This window comes from Daphnia magna, linkage group LG10 (genome assembly GCF_020631705.1).
Source record: "Daphnia magna isolate NIES linkage group LG10, ASM2063170v1.1, whole genome shotgun sequence".
Lineage (NCBI taxonomy): Eukaryota > Metazoa > Arthropoda > Branchiopoda > Diplostraca > Daphniidae > Daphnia > Daphnia magna.
Window position 1 is genome coordinate 9,040,689 of NC_059191.1, and position 17,122 is coordinate 9,057,810.

The following is a 17,122-nucleotide window of genomic DNA, read 5'->3' on the forward strand; positions in this document are numbered from 1 at the left end:
CAAGGTACTAGAAATAAAATATTTTGTGACGGAACATGTGAGCAACGCTGTAGTGGCGGTGTTCTATTCGATTCGAACATCGTTTTCGTCGTTTACACTCTGCCGTACTTACACTTCTTTCGCACCACATGGTTTGAGTTTTCCAGTCACTTCTTAACTTGAAATCAAGAATTAGGGTGTAGCTTTAGTAAAGTATAGTTCTAGTTTCTGAAAGAATCTTATATTACTGCAAACTGTAAGCTAAAATGGAAGATTACCTGCCGATTTCTTGCTTAAGGCCAGATTCGAATTTCAAGTTTTTTGTTATCGGCGTCATAAAAGCTGCCGAAAGACCGAAAGCAACCCCATCTAAATATGGTTATAGCTTTATTCTATCACTTAATTTGTCGTGATTAATTCAAAAATCTTCTTTCCGACTCGGTCACCCAAATAGCCACCACTGCTGCCACGAAAAGATACGTTTTCTCTTTTACAATATGTGACGAACACGGAGAATCGATTAATGTTAGCTGTTGGGGCACTGTCGATTACGTAATGCCTTTATCCGACCTGTGTTTCATCGGGGCTCGAGGTAATACAATTATTCTTGTTGAGCTCAACCAACAACGGTAAAATTATTATTTTTTGGCCAGTAAAAATATCCAACCCACGTGTAACCGTTACTGAGGAAAAAAACTTGGGATATCTGCCCGAGGTTACCAGGTGATTTATCTCTGTTGCTTTTTTAGTTTAACATGCCTCTAAGCTTATTGATGACGACTTAGTGCCTATCAACTACATTTGGATGCGCAAAATTCTTCGTGTTTAACCACCTGCGACCTCAGCCATGATTATTCCATCGCTGACGCCCTTGAGTTTGCCTTTCACACTCCACCACCACAGAAATATTCATCCAAGAAGGTCCGTATAAAAGATTTGATGTTAGATCCAGGTTACTGTGAGGGAGATTTCGTTAACCTGGTGGCTGTGGTTGTAGAGGTAAAACTGTGTTACAAATTTACAAATTACCGTTTTCGTGTTTGGTTTGACGTTTGAATTTTTTTTCTGCACAGGTAGGTCCCATTTTGGATTTTAAGATCAAAGATCGCAAAGCCTGTCGACAAGAAGTAAAATTCGTGGATCAGTCGGACAAGGAATCTTACGTTAACTTGGTTCTGTGGGATTCAGTTTCTCAAGTATTCACCCTGGAATGGAAAGCCGGTGCCACAGGTAATGGCGTACAGTAAAAAATAAATTAATTTAAAATTATGCTCGCATTTTCCTTCTTAAGTCGTCCAATTGACTAACGTGAAGTTACAAGTGGATAAGAACACAAATCGAAGATTCTTATGTACCACATCCCGTAGTATTCTCACCATGGATCCGAATACGGACGAAGGTCATCAATTGGCCAACTATGCTATGGAACTGGATTTGCAGAAACTGCTGAATCATTTCCAACAAGAAAAGCTGCCCGAACAATTTTTCCGTAAGTACTGTTTGAGCTAAATTGATCTGATTGAGCTTACAATTTAACTCAATGAAAATACCTCGGTTTACTGTGAAGGCAACAAAGCCATCAAACAAGCGAACGTTGCCGCTCTTGGTGATTTTATTAGCCGAATAAGTCCAGGTGGCCGTGAACAAGCTGTTCTTCATAACGTTATGATTATGACCTTTAATTTGGAACGTGGAATCAGCGCGAAATGGTAACTTAATTACATTAGCCACAATCCTTTGTAGCTCGTGTGATATTTATATGTCACAGCAGCCTTTGTGGAAAACGCAGTGGATATATCGACATGGATTTTCAGTTGACCTCAATATGTCTCAACGAAACATGTCGAAACAAAGAACCCCGATATCAGTTATACTTTGATTTCAGTATTTGCATCGGTGACGCAACAGGAGCAATGAAACGTCTGCGCATAACTGGCGATTTTGCTGTGAAAATACTGGGACAGGTCACGTATTAAAACAAAGCTTCTAATAAACCCAAGTACTTACTTTTTCAAACTATTAACAACTGAATTTTTTGCTTACTTTCTTATAGCCGGAAATGTTTTTATCAATGTCGGCTGATGAGAGGACAGAATTGGTGAATCGTTTTTGGTTCGAGTACTTTGAGATTGGAATTCTGATAGAGCACCGTCACAATGGAACCAAAGAACTGAATGTCATTCACTTGGAACCCATTACCTTTAAGATGCCTTGACATCATTGCCGAATGTTTCATGATTTTTTTCCATTCCCCATAGTTTAAACAATTTTGAGTTAAGCTAGTTCACTATTTTTCTAAAAGTCAAGTAGATAAAAGTCTTCTTTTCAATTTTCCCAACAATAACAAATACATTTTTTGAAGCGTCATCTAGCTTTAGTCAATCGTTACAAGAAGCCATGATCCACCAAAAGACACGAGCAAGACGATTAAAACTGTAAAGGCGTAAAATAGTTTGACATTAGGCGAGTGCGTACACTGCAAAAGTGAGAATAAGACGAAAACAAATTAGAACACAAAAAGAAATTCAAAGCAGCTGTCCGATCAATCAAAATGCGTGCCTTTCATTCACGACTGTTGATTGCCGCTTTGAAGCAACTGGAAGAGTTTCGAGTGTTGATTCTGCAAAAGAAGTAGGGCCGCGTGAAGTCTCTCCACTTCCGCTAGGATCTGGGCGTTGCTCTCTTGTTGTGACCGCTGTTGTCTGTTGTCTTGTACGCGTTGACAAGCACTTTGCACTATTTCCTCATCCAGACGAAATTTTTTCATTCGCTGCGATGAATAAATGAGGTTATTAGGCATAACATTGTCTCGGCCATTATAACTACATTTTACCTGAGTAGGGTTATTGATTTGTGAGACTTGGTTAAAGTTGTTACGACGCGGATACACAGTGAATGTCTTATTTGGTAGGCACTGATAGAACAAAACTGCACTTTCAGCTCGAATGAAACGACGAAGTGATTTGCCACGCATGAGGCTGGACAGCGGGCTAAAGGACGGGCAATGCCGACGAATAAAGGCGAAAGGCGGCCAATCAACCAGAAAGTGAAACGGATCACCCAACAACATGGATTCCAGGTAAGAAATTAACTCAACTCTGGAGACGTAGCCAATGGTCTCGGCCTAAGCATAGTAATAACAAATGCATTAACAAAATTCGTTTAGGAATTGATTGGTGCCAAATACCTTGCTTTGTATGGATTGAGTGTCGCTCACAGCCATACCGTTAAGTAAATTCAAAAGAACAATCGTGATGAGAAAGAGAAAGGCCAAAAAGATGACCCTGCTGACAAAAGGACTGGCATCGAAAGGCAAGTCGCCATACTCCAGTTCACCCGACATCATGGCAACAACTTTGAGCAGCGAAACCGGAATACTTGCAAAAGCTGTTTCTTTCACTTCCTTGCCATCTGCAGGAGCCATAGCGTCGCTACCAAAGACGATGAAGAAGCTCAAGCCGAAGCCAATCAACAGGACGGAATACCAGAGAAGCAATCGCAGGAACGTTAGCGACACAGTCATAAACATAGTGACAAAAATGGAGAGCTGAGGATGTCGGCCAAGTAGAAGTAAACCTTCCGTCCATGCTAACAAGACTGCGATGGCGGAAACATGACGCCAGGGATTTGGATTTTCCCAATGTGCCAACACTGTAACAGTGCATCCAATCATCACCAATTCGATGTAATTTTCAGGGCTGAAAAGGTAACGAAGTGGGGCGATGCCCAGCTGGAAGAACTCCCGAATCAGAAGGATAGTGATGAAGAAGCTCAGCACACACCACAGGATTGCCAACGGTATCTATAATAATTTTTTTTTTTACAAATATTAGTAAAAGTAAAAACTATGACTTGAACTGATTAATATGGATTACCCGTGTGGCCTCAGGTTCGTAGCTCGAATGGAGTAGCAAAATGTAGGTGGATAGAACAAACATGGTCAGTGTGTAAAGCAGGACGTTAACGTAGTAAAAGATGCGGATATTGTGCCATTTAAGCATAAGGAAGCTGGTGATTAACGGATGTTTAAGTAAATACTGGTGCTTCGTTGAAGTACTTAAATGCCACAGAGCTTCGCATTCAGGAAATATTTTCTCCTCTTCTGTAGAAATTCGATAAACGCGAGAATAAAGAAAACTTTCAGGCATTAACAATGATGAGCTACCTTGGGTATTATGAAGGCTTATTGTTTCAACCGCATCATTATGGTTGGTAAACGTTATGCCCGTCTCTGACGGTTGTAACTGTTGGGGTGGGTGCGGCATAGGCCTTGGAGGTGCCAGTAAGGAGTAATTAAAAGTGATGCTAAAATTGTGTGACGAGATGTCTTCTCCATCTTTCGCTTGGATGCAAGAGTCAAGAAAAGTTTCCAGGGTCGATGGCATTATCCTCTTGACGGCCGTCTCCCCCAAATGATTTTTTATGCCTAGGTTGGCTCCGCTGCTCAACAACTGCAGTACCGCATCCTCCACGCCTGCAACAATAATCGATGAGTCAACAAAGTCCTTCCATAAGATTTAATGGAAAGCCGTAGCAAATGCGATCAATATGACTTTGTTAGTATTGGGAAAGGCTATCGGGTGGTAAAGCATGACTTGGTATAAAGATGTAAGTTTAACGAAGTGTATTCCTTTATTACCAGAAAGGGCTGCGTAGTGTAGGGCCGTGTTGCCAAAAGCATCCTGGGCATTGACGTTGATGGATGGAGTACCGCCTGGGTCGCGAGATGGGGACGACGAGACCAGAATATGAAGACACTGAACGTAACGTGCTTTTTCGTCGACGCTGTTTGCGTCGTGCAGTTTTTGAGCTATTTTATGAAGGGCTGTCTGACCCGTATGCACATGATCAACAGCATCCAGCAGAATGTGAGGATGATACACTAGCATCCTTACAATCTCAACATTACCCTAACAAAAGTAGAAATTGCTTAATCAGATCATGCATCATTCATTTTTGATGCAGTCATCTTCAAGTTATGTACTTTGAGAACTGCTTCCATTAACGCTGGAATGGAACTCTTGTTGCTGGTTTGGTTTGGGTCAACTCTAGCTGCCAAAAGAGAAGACACTGCCCAAGGTTTCTGCCATTCACAGCTAAAAAAATTACAGACTTCATTAAATAGAGCACATTAATAGTATTTCAAAGATGTACTTTTACTTACGCATCTTGAAGTAGGGTAGGGTTCTGATCTGATGTTGATGTGCTCAAGTTTACACTGGTGGCCACACCACCTGCAACCAAAGTAATTGCCTATTTTTACACACTGACAATGACCTCTGTTTCTGATCCCCATTGTAAAAAAAAAAGTAGAGGAATTAAAAATTACATCTAACAAAAGCGGTTCACCAATTTATCTCGTTCTAAGGTTATTTGAATTACGAAATGGCGAAGAACAATGTAATAACAGGCTATTGTTAAAGTTAAGCAGTGATCTCATCGTCTGCATTTTGATGATCCGTATCTGATGGATAATGACAGACCAGCAGGTTCTTTTCTTTTCGGTGTAATATAGAGTACCTGCTTGAACAGTGTCTAAAAGAGATTGAAAACGCTCCTGGTTATCATTTCTCAAAGCTTTCCAAAGTTCCGACTCCAAATAATCGCTGTTTATTTCGTTTGGATTATTATTAGCTGCAGCTGCACCTTCTTCTTCAGGGAACTCTGACAACACGTCTGGCATTTTCTCCTGCAGTTCCGTAAATATATATCAATCAATCAATCCATTGCTTACTCTACGTATTCTACATACTTCCATTGCTCGACGGACGTGTTGGTTTACAACAGCACCGGCCTGATATAATTTCTTAACCACAGGATGCAAGTTTTTGTGAACAGCTAATTCCAGGGGAGTAGCGTCACCATTATCTTGGAGGTTTATGTCGATTGCCGGATGAGACAACAGCAAATCGTAATACAACCAACGGAATTCTTCAAATCCGGTTTTATTCCATTGACCTATGAGGATGTGCAAAGGTGTCCTGCCTTCTCCTTCACACTGATTGACATTAGCTCCGAATCTTAAAAGAAGCTCCAAACTTTCTGGTCGGTTGTTTCTCATCGCCAGGTGGATAGAGGACACCTTCCGTACCGGATTGAAATCATTCACCTCCGCACCAGCATCCAGCAGAAGTTCTTCGAATTCCAATAATCCCCTCTGGATAGCCAGCTGAAGACAGGTGACGTCGTGCGGGAATCCATGTAGCTTGTTAATCTAAATATGATTTCGTGAATAAATACGATGAAGATACATCTGTAAAAACATGAAAAATCTAGCACGCCAAAGAACCATTTTATTGTAGCATGTTCAAAGTACTCGAATTCCATTGGGCACTTTGCCTGATTTGAATCGTGATCTAGTGTAGGATAAAAGACGCGCCACAGGGGCTCTAGCTGAAGTAAACGGGACCAACTCTACGAGTTTTTTTTTCTGCATATTGAGCATAACGTGACTGGAAGGAAGGGCAAATATGAGAGAACCATCTGTTCTCGATGACGACAAAAAATAAGTTTCCATTTCCCTATTCAACATTCCTGAGCAGATACTTAAAAAAGAAAATAATTTCATCGGACGGCTCGTAAAGTTCCTCGAACCCAACGAAAACATATGTTAGTCTTTGTGCAGTCCAAGTGTTTGGTCGTTGGATAAAAATTGCGCTGCCATGTTTGACCTCGTTAGTGTTTATTTACCTATGCTCCTCAGATGTAAACACTAGCCTTCCTTCCGCCTTTTATATACTCATTTACCATACGTGTCGGTGTATGTTGGCTGGAGTGCAACCAACTAAAAGCCTGTCGGGAAAACAAAACTCATTAAATCGTACAGCAAAGCCTTTCATTAAATAATACTATGTCATCAAGTGTGGAGGAGTAAGATCAATCACCGCTAGAGGGGCTTTAACCTATGAAACTTGGCTTTTCGAGTCTTCTGGTTTTATAATGGCTGAATGTGACGAGGATATGGAGATGGAAAATTACGTAAAGAGGTCATGTCACTCCACAAAATGCCGAGTATTGTACCTCTTTTTATTGCCAACGCACATTATCGATTGTGTTGTTCCACCTTTCTTTATTAAAGGGCCGCGTGAGGAGGAAAAAACGTTAAAAAGAATGGCGAAAAAAGAGGCGTCGACTCTTTCTGGCCGCCATATTTGGTACATTAGAATCCGCCCTCGTTATTCGATCTGAAATCATCTACATTTTTAGAATCGCCTACAGACTGAGGAACCAAATACAAGAAACCTTCAGTCGAGGTAAAAAAAAAATTCTTTACAATAAAAGATAAACCCATTCGTTTTTATTTGAACTTTCTGCATGGCTGTGCAACCTTTGACCAAGTCATGCGTGACCAATTATCTAAGGGCAGCACTTTTTTTCTACAAACTCCGGATACACACGAACCCTTCGGCGAAGTAATTTTCGTATTGTTTTTTTGTGTAGGACTCTTCTTTCAGACATTGGAGTTGAACTATCGTCAGCAAGAATACGATCACGTTTAGTCAACAAACATCGTTATTAAAAAGATTTGACAGACGGGATAGAAAAAAAACTAAGAAACCTCATCCGGTGAAGCAGACGATAAGAGGGTTTTGAACGTTTCAACATCTTCTTGTTGAATTGCTTGAAGTAATTTGACCGAACGATCGGCCGACTTGCTATACCGTCGTTCCATTATTATTCAGAAGTGCTGTGAGAAAGTCTTGGTCCGGTCAAACGAAAAAACAAAACAAAAAACAACACCTAAGGAGCTTCTAATGACACAGGTGGCATAGACCATGTAAGCGAGTTTCCGAACAAGTTGAACTGGTTCTCACGGTCACTTTATTTCGAACGGAAGAACGCGTTCTTACATCACACAATGGCCACTGGTAATGCAAGTCCGACACTGTCACCTGTTTTCATTTAACTGAAGTTAACTCTTAATAAGTAGATACACGAATTCCACCCTAACACATGGGCTAGACGTGACCACACCTTCCAAAGTATAAATGCCAACACCGGATCGTTACGCAGCACTTTATCCAACAGAGAGCACTCGATCCAGAACACTACCACGTCAGATCACTTTACTCACTGGAGATGGTAAATAAAACCGCGCATGATCGGTTTTCCAGCAACTCCACGATTGCTTTTCTTCTTTTTGGCGATCTTCCACAATCGATAGATTTATTTAGTATTTGTCGAGGAAATAAGAACCGGACACTGGGAAACACGTTAACATTCAACCGGCTGACGTGTGTGTGAACGGCACGAGGGGGGCAGGAAAAGAAATTAAAGACAGGTCTCGCGCGTGCCGTTCTTTTACGCGCTGCCGATCAACTGAAACCAACAACCGACACTGGTCCTTTCCAAGCACGCTCCGCAATGTTTCTAGTCGTGCTGCTACCTCTATATCATCGACAATGAAATTTCCCCGACCGAAGCGGGAGGAGCAAGACAAACGGTGCACATCCTTTACTTTCGTTCGGAGAGTCTCTCGGGATGTGGGATACGAATGGAAAACCTCAAAAATCGATTCCGAAAGAGTTACAACTATCGATACATAATTACTCCGAAAGTGAAAGTATGTTAATTTTTTATTACAGCTATTATCTAATTGTGATTTTACAGTCGTTGATTGCGTCAATTCGAACACAAGGTGGTATTTAAACTCAAGTTTTCTCTTACCTTAATTTCTCTTATCTTAATTTCCTTATTTGAAAATTTCATCGATAGATGGCTTTTATTTGTTTACGTTTTTAGTGGCATGCTATTTATTGGATAATAAGAATCATAATAGTATAATTGGATCCCTTAGAAAAAGAATAAAATTTACCTAAATTGTTGTTCTCACCAAGGAATTACGAGGAAGAAATTAGCAACATTCGTGGTACATACGTCTATCTGATATCATCAACGTTTTGTTCAGGTCAACGTTTGTATAATCGCTGTAATCGTGCTGAATGTTCTTTTTCATTGCTCAGTTTTGTTCTAGATGCGATTAGGAAACAATCGAATTTTGGTATCCGCTGTATCCATTCTGACAATTTGGAGTGGAATCAACCATTTTTCAGCTATGGCTTGGAGATCTCATGGCATAAACAATCGTGATATGGTTTCACACTTGAAACGTAACTTTCAAATTCTATCTACTAAGCCCAATGCATAATATTTTTTCAAATTTATTGGCAGGTAATGGAGTCTTCCATAGTTATGAAGTAGAAGAGGCCATGAGCCAAGTGGACAGAAAATATTATTCAGAACACAATCCATACATGGATGCACCCCAGGGTATTGGATATGGAGCAACTATAAGTGCCCCTCACATGGTGACTATTAAAATTCTTTTGCTGTATTCCATGTCACATGAATTTGAGCTGTTTATTTAGCATGGTACTGTTCTGGAGGCACTGAAAGACCATCTGATAAATGGAACTAGGGCACTTGATGTTGGCTCAGGCTCTGGCTACCTGACTGTCTGTATGGCGTTGATGGTATTTATGCAGTGTTGATGAATCAAGGAGTATTTGATTGGTTACACTTTATGTATAGATGGGTGAAAAAGGACGCGTAATTGGAATCGACCATATAAAAGGGCTAGTGGATTTGTCTTTAGCTAACGTGAAAAAAGACAAAGTCGGGCATAGTCTTCTACAGTCTCAACGCATCAAGCTATTAGGTATTCGATTAAACACATAACTTTAACAACACCAACTTTACGTGTATGTATAACACAGTCGGAGATGGGCGGTTGGGATACCCCGAAGAAGGCCCGTTTGATGCCATCCATGTTGGAGCTGCGTCACCATCCTTGCCTCATGCTGTTAGAAATATCGCATATGAACGAAATAGTTTACGATAGCTCACTTTTTGTTCTCTTTGTAGCTGATGAATCAGCTGAAATATGGAGGCCGGCTGATTGTTCCAATCGGACCTGAAGGGGGCAACCAGACTTTGGAACAAATCGATCGAAAAGAGGATGGCACATTCACGCATAGATCTTTAATGGGCGTCATGTATGTTCCTTTGACTGAGAAAGATCAGCAGTGGCCATACTGATCAATTTAAAACTCAAATGAAAGTTCACCAGACGACGTATTGGACTTAAGTAATGTCTTGGCTTGATTAATCAAAAGCTATGCTTGCTTCGCAAAATTTAAGACTAATTCCAAATGTTCCAATAAAGAAGCATATAAAACAAGCGATTCCTTGCGGGTAAATATTGCCAGCCGGAAAAAACTAGAAAATGTGTTCATGCAATATTCTTCTAAACAAAAAACATTTCACATTATTTTTTTTTATTAAAGCATTTCTCGTCTTCACTACAGACACGTAGTATAGCCTACATTCCAAGAGAAGACGAAATCCTCAGGAGAAAAAGAACATAATGAAGAAATTTGGGCAGCAAATTGCGAGCACTTTTTTTTTTTTGTTCTTTTGTGTTTTCTTTTTAAAGCTAATAAAATCTCTATAACATACGAGGTAAGTGGTAATACGACAGCACAATTAGGGGGCAAGTAAATATAATTACCAATGACAGTGATAAGCGTAAACTATTTCCCCAGATAAACCAAAAAAGGGACTTACAGAAAAGATACCCTGTAATGAAAAAGTAGTTGCACGTTTTCAAAACGTAGCTTCTTTTTCGTTGTTTTTACGTATAAAACGAAGGTTCCGCACATAACATGTTGAGAATAATTTTAAAGTTAAATTTCACCAAGGCTTTGCACTTTGATTGGCCGAGGGCGAAACAGGTTGGCATTTCAAAGAAAATTAAAACCAAAGAGTTAAAAAGAATGAGCATAAAAACACCATAAATTATAAAACGCTGTCCTCCACACAAAAATCCCACTTTTATAATTACAAACCGATATAACGATCTTATTGATTTTTTTTTTCACACACGAAAAAAACTTTTTCTCTGTGAAATTTTTTTCTTTAAAAAAATAAAATTTGTTACTCGACACTCCAATTTTGAAACAATACGTCTAACTGTTGTAAATCATACAACGTAGTTTGGCTGTCTCATTCTTTAGATTGGCTAATTCGAAGCGCAGTTTAAGATTCTCTTGTTCAAGGAAAGCGGCCCGGATGGCAATTTCGTCTTCTTTGGCACGACGGGCGTCACGTGATCTCTTGGCAGCTTCGTTGTTCTTCCTTCGTCTTTCCCAGTAAGCCTCGTCTTTAACTTCTTCGCCATTCCGGCCACGTTTCTTGCCGCCGCTGCCGTTAGATGAAGAGTGTCCTGAAGTCGTGGCAGCCATAGCCGAGACGGACATCATTCCTCCACCAGGCGACGTCCCCATTAATGACATATCACTAACATTGTTGTTGATGGCTGGAGATTTGATACCTCCACTAGGTGCGTGAATGGAATCATTGGCGGAATGCTCGGAATCGTCATCGTTGCTAATCAACCGCATATCCGTCACAGAGACCGTTCCGCGAATGTGGGTCGCTTCAGGCACGTCACTGTCGTTTCCATTGTGTCCTAGAATCATACAATTTTGTTGCTGATTAATCCATTTGGTTTAAAATAATAAATATTCAATTTTACCATGAATGGTGTTATCGTCACTGTCACCGTTGACGCTGTTGGGTCGGCTGTTGCCATTTTCGTTGATACTTTTGCGTTTGGACTTTGTAGCGTTGACTTGAGATAACATTTGACGCCTAAATTCAGCGTAAGCGTCGTTTGAAGCTTGCGTCATGACAGTCTCTTCTCCTGCATTGTGGTTGCCGGCCATCGGTAATCCATAGAGACCTAATGGTAGACTCATCGGATCGCGAGGGTAAGCTAAAATGGTAAATGAAGAAACCGTTATGTTCAATCCAGCAAGTTATTATTTGTAATTAAATGTTTTTACCTTTGAACGGTCTAGGGTTTTTGCCACCTTTTCCACCATTCGTAACTGCCGCCAAATTCGACAAAAGCTGGGTGGTGGCCGCCGTAATGGCCGGATCGATTCCGCCATTCACAGTCGCCCGACTGTTTTGTAAAGCTGCAAGCGGTCCATAGATGGCGTTGAGAGCGGCGGGTAAAGGAGACGTCACTTGGGGCATCCGATTGGGCTGTTGAGGCAGCTGGATTTCACGTGGTTGCTGGGCAAGAGGAGATCCGCCTAGCGGACTCTTGGCCGGCATTGGTGGTTCGTTGTCCGATTGAGGTGAATTAGAACACAAATCCGATACTCCGCTCTCACTCGAATGACTGGTGGCCGGCATGACCCAGCTGGGCGTAGGGAAATGGCCGTGGAGACTGTGGTGTAACTGATGATGATCGTGACCATTGCTCGGCCTAACAGCAACTTTGGCCGTGATCTTAGGTTCGGGTTTTTTAGCCGAAAAATCCAAAGGTTGATCTTCCCCATCTTCTAACTGGTGTTGGTGGACATCATCTTCGTCATTATAACGATCATCCATGTATTCCCCACTTTCAGCTAGTTAAATAACAATGAATTGTTAGCAAGTCATTACACCATGTCTTTGAGTTTCTATCATTACCTTTAATGGAGACATGATGATGAGACATTGAAACTCTTTGCTGCTGTTGTTGAATTTGCCCAAAGATGCTGAAACGGACAGGCCGAGGTCGTTCTTCATCGTGTTGGGTTTCTTCTCCTCTGCTTGACATTTTCTTTTAGTTACGAGAAACCTATACAACAAAATCACGATTTTTAAGTAACATTTGGCACACGACGCTGTGATCTAAATGGGGTGTATTTACCTTTGAGTGAGGAGGGAAATAAGAGTATTCCGTAATAGAGGAGATGGAAAAGAAAACAAACTACTGAAAATGTGGAATGGTAGATAGTTGAAACGAGTTCTCCTTTTTTTTTTGCGAATTGTATTGCGACTAGCCTGAACGGTTGGCAAAGTTCGACTGACGGAAAAGGTTGCACACACTCACTCGATTTGATGGTTCGAGGTCACTGGTGAGGGCTTGACCTCGTAATGGCTCGAAAAGAGGGGAAGGTTTTGGGTGGTGGGTTGTCCCTTCTTCTTTCTCCTAACACATATGTGAGTCTCCTCCCCATCCACCACTCACCCTTTATGTGGTAATGCTTGCCATATAGGGTCAAGCCACATAAAATAGGAGAAAGAAGTGAAAAGACTCGACCACCACCAGATGACCTAAGGTCATCTGGCTCTTTTCTAACCGACTTCCCTCAGGGCTTTCTTCTTTCTCTTATGTTTTTTTTTTTGTGCTTGGGGAAACAAGAGTTTAGCCTTACATTATTGATTAGAGAATTCGACTATCTCAATTTAGTTCTATTACATTAATTGGCGTATTCGATTAGTGCCGTTAGAGGGCTTGAAACTTGTTCTAAGTAAACAGCAACCTCTGCGGGACGAGATTTCTCAGAAAGAAAATGACTGATTCAGTGACTCTTGCCTGCAATTATTACGTTGATAAACTGTTTACGTTATTCTCAAGTATTTTTAAGTGAACTTTGATTAACTTTATTAGACTATTTTTCGCAGTGCCTTCGATGTTAGTGGAAAGAAAAATCACATCAGAATGATAATTCCAGTAAAACTGACGACCAGACGGTGTTCTCATCTTTCTCAAGCCCGTTTCGCATTATCCTGTAAAAATAGAAAGAAAAAAAAGGAATGGGATGTGCATACTGGGCAACTTTTAATGTTGGAAATCTAACGGAACATTTTCTCTTGTGTACGTCGGATGGGCAGAGAGTGGTCATTGCACGGCGGGGGTGGCTATAGGTTAACGCAGCATGTCCAGTAGAGAAAAGAAGTTGATGGTCTTTTTTCTTTTCTTGAGAGGGTGGAGAAAGAAAGCCAGGAGAAAAGAGGGGCTTTCTTAGTTATTAGAGTAAAAACACCGAATGAAAAAAAAAAAAACGAGGTCAGCTCAGGCCAATGACCGAGTCTGCACCACAGCAATTCAATCCACACACAGAGAACCAGAATACGTTTTCTGGTTCATCTCTAGCAGATGAAATTCGTCGTCTGACCTCAGGTCGATGACCGGTTTCATCTTCTTTGGCTGCAGGGGTTTATCAGAAAAGAATAGAAGCACAGTTTGTTCATCTGCTACGTTTGATTGAGATACCAAACACACACAAAAAAAAGGTGTTTCGGTTTTAAAGCTTTAGCAAAATTGACAATCCGACCGGAAGGTTTGTGTCCACGAGGAAAGAGCATCCAGCAGGTCACCGACCTGTTTCTGAATTGCCCAGCATCTCGCGCGATCTCTGTCGCATTTCTCAGGTGAACACACCGTTGTGTACGTGTTATATTAACAAAACAAAAATGGCTGACTTGTGTAGAGGTAGAAAGGGTCAGACATCTCAGGTCATCGGCCCTAGTGCTGTGTAATGAGCCAAGTGCGGTGTTTTATAGCTTTTCACATGCTGTCTCAAGAGGAATACCTTGTCAACCATAAAAATGACCTAACTTGAAAGAAGAAAGAGAGGTCATCCCAGGTCAATCTTCTATTGTTCATCCTTCTTCGAACAGTGGGGAATAACACAAAGAGATGCAATGCTTCGTCCACAGATAAAATTGAGATTGGACTATGGGGAAAGAAGAGGACGCCATCTAACATTCATCGCGTCCGCTATAACCTGCCACAAACTAAAAGGTAAGTATTTTTGATTTTAATTGATAATTTTGTGCCGACTATTCAGACGTAAAGAAATTTTTAAAAAATATATGTTTTTAAAATTTCTGCACGTGTGGAGTGTATTTATTGCATGCACTTTCATTGTTGTTGGCTATTTCCCTGCACGCAAAAATGACTTTCGCTAATAGGAAACTAGACATAGCCTACGAAATTTAAAAGCGAAAAATACCCTTATATTAGTCCGGATGCACTAAATGGAATGATGGTGCATTTGTCTTGCCTTTAAACCATTTTTTTCCCTTTTTTTTCCGATGGGATTTTATGGCGGACGGATGCAATTTATGAAATCCGCATCCTTTAAAAGTCAATGACTTCTAAAATTCCCTTTCTAAATGGAATGGCTAGTATTGGCGAATGAAATTCCCAAATTTTGGATGCCATCGGCATCGACGTAAAATCTGAAATGCCCAAATTTCTCAGATTTTACTTTTATAGTATCTATAGTTCCGGGGGCGATGCGGATTGCGACGTAACGCCAGTTATATAACAATGCAAACAAGAAATTATGCAATCTTCTTGGAAACTGTTTAGTTAACAACTTATGACAATATCCACCCCCTATTTTAATTCTGCCGAAAGAAAAAAAAAAACCTTATGTTGGTTGACCTCATCTCTGACCAGGTCAACCGTGTCTGCATGGGCGTATCGCAAATCCTGCAGGATTAAAAGGGAAAGAGTAACGAGCCTGTAACGTCCAGGTTTCTTGTTGAGGGCCCGAAAGGATTCAATTTCGATTCTTTTCCAACTACCGCTTCTATTGTATTTGAGTAATGATCCTTGATTAACGAACAGCAGTGGGACTCGGCAATGACCACCTGTCTGAAGATTGTAATCAGGGTCACTGCAAACAATCACTTCTTCAGTTACAGTTTTATAATTCGTGGACGCAGAAAAAAACAGCAGGTGATTCCAAAAAGCTCCGAAATCTATTTCAGTTTGAAATTATTTGTAAAAATAGAAGTCCCTTCAACCTCTTCTCCCAATGGGTTTACTTGCATTTAGAGGTGTTCTGAAGAATTTAAGATAACGCTGGTTACATAACTTGTGCAACGTCTCGATTTTTTTCTTGCTGCATCATTTTTCGTTGGAATCAACAATTTAACCGAAAATCTTGTATACCGAGGAAGGTCTTACCCCAGTGGAGCCACGTAACCGGTCCTCGTAATCCCCAATGGTCCAGGTCTGGGAGGGGAAAACTAACGACGTCGTCCTTTTCTTATCAGCAGGTTAATTTTCGCGATCGTGTGAAAATTGACTCTGGGGCTGGTTGAATAACTTAAACTTTACGTGCGTTTCAAATCTTTGGTAACGTATTTTCTGTCAAACATAAACTCGTAAACGGGGCATTTAAACAGCAACGAATTGGATGGAAAAGTGTGACGAAGAACATTATGTAACGTTTTGTTATTAAAGTTGTTGTGTAAGCATCGCAATCATTTGACTATTTAAGATTGAATTCGAAAAATTCGTTTCTTTTCCTTTCCAAATACAGCTTGAATTCTAAATAGCTTTAAATCATTTGTTCTCATCCACATTTTTATTGAAACGTTGAACTTTAATATGCACTTGCAAATGAAGCTTTGCCGCATGTCATCCATAATTGTCAGTTTGGCTTCTCTTTTCTCTCCAGAGGGTGGGTAGGACCAACATTTCTCTTCTGTGTGCGATGAAACCTCCCATCCAGAAGAAGCCACCATCAGAAATAGCAAAAAAAAGGACATAGTATAATGATGGCTAGATGGGTTGTGTATCGATGCATTCCTCGACTTATTCAGGCCATCTCAGGTCGATTCGCATTGACCTCTTGTGTTGCTGATAGAAGAAGAAGTAAAAACTTTTTTAAATAATATTTCCTATATCCTTTTGAGGGCTTATATCTATGCGAAGTTTCCCTTATACGTGAATAGATCGGATCCTTTTGTCTGGCACCAATGAGTTGTAAGGTTGCGGATAGATTTTTTTTAAAATGCACATCAGTAAAGACCCCCTCAGCTCGGCTCCTTTTTTGAAGTTTTTAGGTACAGAAAACCTTTTTCATTTTTTTTTTTTTTTTGCAAAAAAACTTTCACCTCGGTCACAACAGCAGGCCGCACCTTTTTAAGCCTTTTCCCTGGTCTAATCCTCCCACCTATCTTGCTTATACATAGGAGGTAAATATAACTTTTTCTATCCTGCATCACTACGATTTATATAAGATATTGGCATCATCTTTAATGTAGCCTACAGTCTGTGTCGGTGGTTTGAAATTGAATAAGCGAATACCTCGATGATTTTCGCCAATCGTCCAGGAAGACGATTTTGTAGACATTTGAACGCGAGATGTGACAGTAATGAATAACACAATCGCTGTGTGTTTTTCTGCGATTTATATTACTCATTATTTTTTTTTTTTGAAAAATGCTTAACATTGGCTGCAGGGGCTGCTGGCTTCTTATCTATCGTAAATATAACTGCCATTTAGTGAAAATGTAGATATGTGGACATAAACACTTTAAGGGCTGACCAACTGGAAAT

General features: G+C 40.5%; 4 protein-coding genes across 8 annotated transcripts; 2 read left to right on the forward strand and 2 right to left on the reverse strand.

Moving 5' to 3' along the window:
• The first annotated feature begins 98 nt into the window (after positions 1 to 98).
• Positions 99 to 2,346, forward strand: LOC116932822 (meiosis-specific with OB domain-containing protein). 2 transcript variants are annotated; one of them, XM_032940712.2, is made up of 9 exons: positions 99 to 357; positions 434 to 571; positions 633 to 702; positions 765 to 978; positions 1,053 to 1,209; positions 1,271 to 1,468; positions 1,547 to 1,688; positions 1,748 to 1,943; positions 2,033 to 2,346. In XM_032940712.2, exons 1-9 carry the CDS (start codon positions 246 to 248, stop codon positions 2,192 to 2,194), a joined length of 1,389 nt encoding a protein of 462 aa, XP_032796603.2. In that variant the 5' UTR covers positions 99 to 245; the 3' UTR covers positions 2,195 to 2,346. The 2 variants fall into 2 exon arrangements, with proteins under 2 accessions (XP_032796603.2, XP_045036523.1); XM_045180588.1 differs by having other exon boundaries at positions 1,751 to 1,943.
• LOC116932801 (transient receptor potential channel pyrexia) lies at positions 2,282 to 8,513 on the reverse strand. 2 transcript variants are annotated; one of them, XM_032940659.2, is made up of 11 exons: positions 7,538 to 8,513; positions 5,732 to 6,193; positions 5,500 to 5,668; positions 5,144 to 5,213; positions 4,964 to 5,075; positions 4,619 to 4,889; positions 4,145 to 4,453; positions 3,855 to 4,078; positions 3,167 to 3,781; positions 2,813 to 3,103; positions 2,282 to 2,749 (listed from the first exon to the last, which is right to left on the reverse strand). In XM_032940659.2, the coding sequence occupies exons 1-11, from the start codon at positions 7,649 to 7,651 to the stop codon at positions 2,546 to 2,548; spliced, it is 2,841 nt and encodes a 946-aa protein (XP_032796550.2). In that variant the 5' UTR covers positions 7,652 to 8,513; the 3' UTR covers positions 2,282 to 2,545. The 2 variants fall into 2 exon arrangements, with proteins under 2 accessions (XP_032796550.2, XP_032796549.2); XM_032940658.2 differs by having other exon boundaries at positions 3,855 to 4,081; positions 7,538 to 8,509.
• A 188-nt stretch (positions 8,514 to 8,701) lies between these two features.
• LOC116932829 (protein-L-isoaspartate(D-aspartate) O-methyltransferase) lies at positions 8,702 to 10,159 on the forward strand. Of its 3 annotated transcripts, none has more exons than XM_032940725.2 (7): positions 8,702 to 8,848; positions 8,943 to 9,089; positions 9,151 to 9,287; positions 9,348 to 9,452; positions 9,511 to 9,637; positions 9,696 to 9,781; positions 9,844 to 10,159. In XM_032940725.2, exons 2-7 carry the CDS (start codon positions 8,954 to 8,956, stop codon positions 10,015 to 10,017), a joined length of 765 nt encoding a protein of 254 aa, XP_032796616.2. In that variant the 5' UTR covers positions 8,702 to 8,848; positions 8,943 to 8,953; the 3' UTR covers positions 10,018 to 10,159. The 3 variants fall into 3 exon arrangements, with proteins under 3 accessions (XP_032796616.2, XP_032796618.2, XP_032796619.2); XM_032940727.2 differs by having other exon boundaries at positions 8,705 to 8,887; positions 8,954 to 9,089; XM_032940728.2 differs by having other exon boundaries at positions 8,706 to 8,848; positions 8,954 to 9,089.
• An 80-nt stretch (positions 10,160 to 10,239) lies between these two features.
• On the reverse strand, positions 10,240 to 12,876 carry LOC116932818 (G-box-binding factor 3). The gene is made up of 5 exons (XM_032940709.2): positions 12,686 to 12,876; positions 12,463 to 12,613; positions 11,826 to 12,398; positions 11,516 to 11,755; positions 10,240 to 11,449 (listed from the first exon to the last, which is right to left on the reverse strand). The coding sequence occupies exons 2-5, from the start codon at positions 12,590 to 12,592 to the stop codon at positions 10,947 to 10,949; spliced, it is 1,446 nt and encodes a 481-aa protein (XP_032796600.1). The 5' UTR covers positions 12,593 to 12,613; positions 12,686 to 12,876; the 3' UTR covers positions 10,240 to 10,946.
• Between the last annotated feature and the right edge of the window lie 4,246 nt (positions 12,877 to 17,122).

What these genes read in the sequence shown, in the direction of transcription:
- LOC116932829 (XM_032940725.2), top strand. Translation starts at nt 8,954, where the DNA reads ATGCGATTAGGAAACAATCGAATTTTGGTATCCGCTGTATCCATTCTG. An exon ending in TATGGTTTCACACTTGAAAC is followed by an intron (nt 9,090 to 9,150) that starts GTAACTTTCAAA and finishes ATTTATTGGCAG; the next exon opens with GTAATGGAGTCTTCCATAGT. An exon ending in CTATAAGTGCCCCTCACATG is followed by an intron (nt 9,288 to 9,347) that starts GTGACTATTAAA and finishes CTGTTTATTTAG; the next exon opens with CATGGTACTGTTCTGGAGGC.
- LOC116932801 (XM_032940658.2), bottom strand. Translation starts at nt 7,651, where the DNA reads ATGGAACGACGGTATAGCAAGTCGGCCGATCGTTCGGTCAAATTACTT. An exon ending in ACGTCCGTCGAGCAATGGAA is followed by an intron (nt 5,669 to 5,731) that starts GTATGTAGAATA and finishes ACGGAACTGCAG; the next exon opens with GAGAAAATGCCAGACGTGTT. An exon ending in CCTACCCTACTTCAAGATGC is followed by an intron (nt 5,076 to 5,143) that starts GTAAGTAAAAGT and finishes TAATTTTTTTAG; the next exon opens with CTGTGAATGGCAGAAACCTT.
- LOC116932822 (XM_032940712.2), top strand. Translation starts at nt 246, where the DNA reads ATGGAAGATTACCTGCCGATTTCTTGCTTAAGGCCAGATTCGAATTTC. An exon ending in AGCAACCCCATCTAAATATG is followed by an intron (nt 358 to 433) that starts GTTATAGCTTTA and finishes TCACCCAAATAG; the next exon opens with CCACCACTGCTGCCACGAAA. An exon ending in CGTGGAATCAGCGCGAAATG is followed by an intron (nt 1,689 to 1,747) that starts GTAACTTAATTA and finishes TATATGTCACAG; the next exon opens with CAGCCTTTGTGGAAAACGCA.
- LOC116932818 (XM_032940709.2), bottom strand. Translation starts at nt 12,592, where the DNA reads ATGTCAAGCAGAGGAGAAGAAACCCAACACGATGAAGAACGACCTCGG. An exon ending in TCATCATGTCTCCATTAAAG is followed by an intron (nt 12,399 to 12,462) that starts GTAATGATAGAA and finishes TTATTTAACTAG; the next exon opens with CTGAAAGTGGGGAATACATG. An exon ending in TGACGATAACACCATTCATG is followed by an intron (nt 11,450 to 11,515) that starts GTAAAATTGAAT and finishes GTATGATTCTAG; the next exon opens with GACACAATGGAAACGACAGT.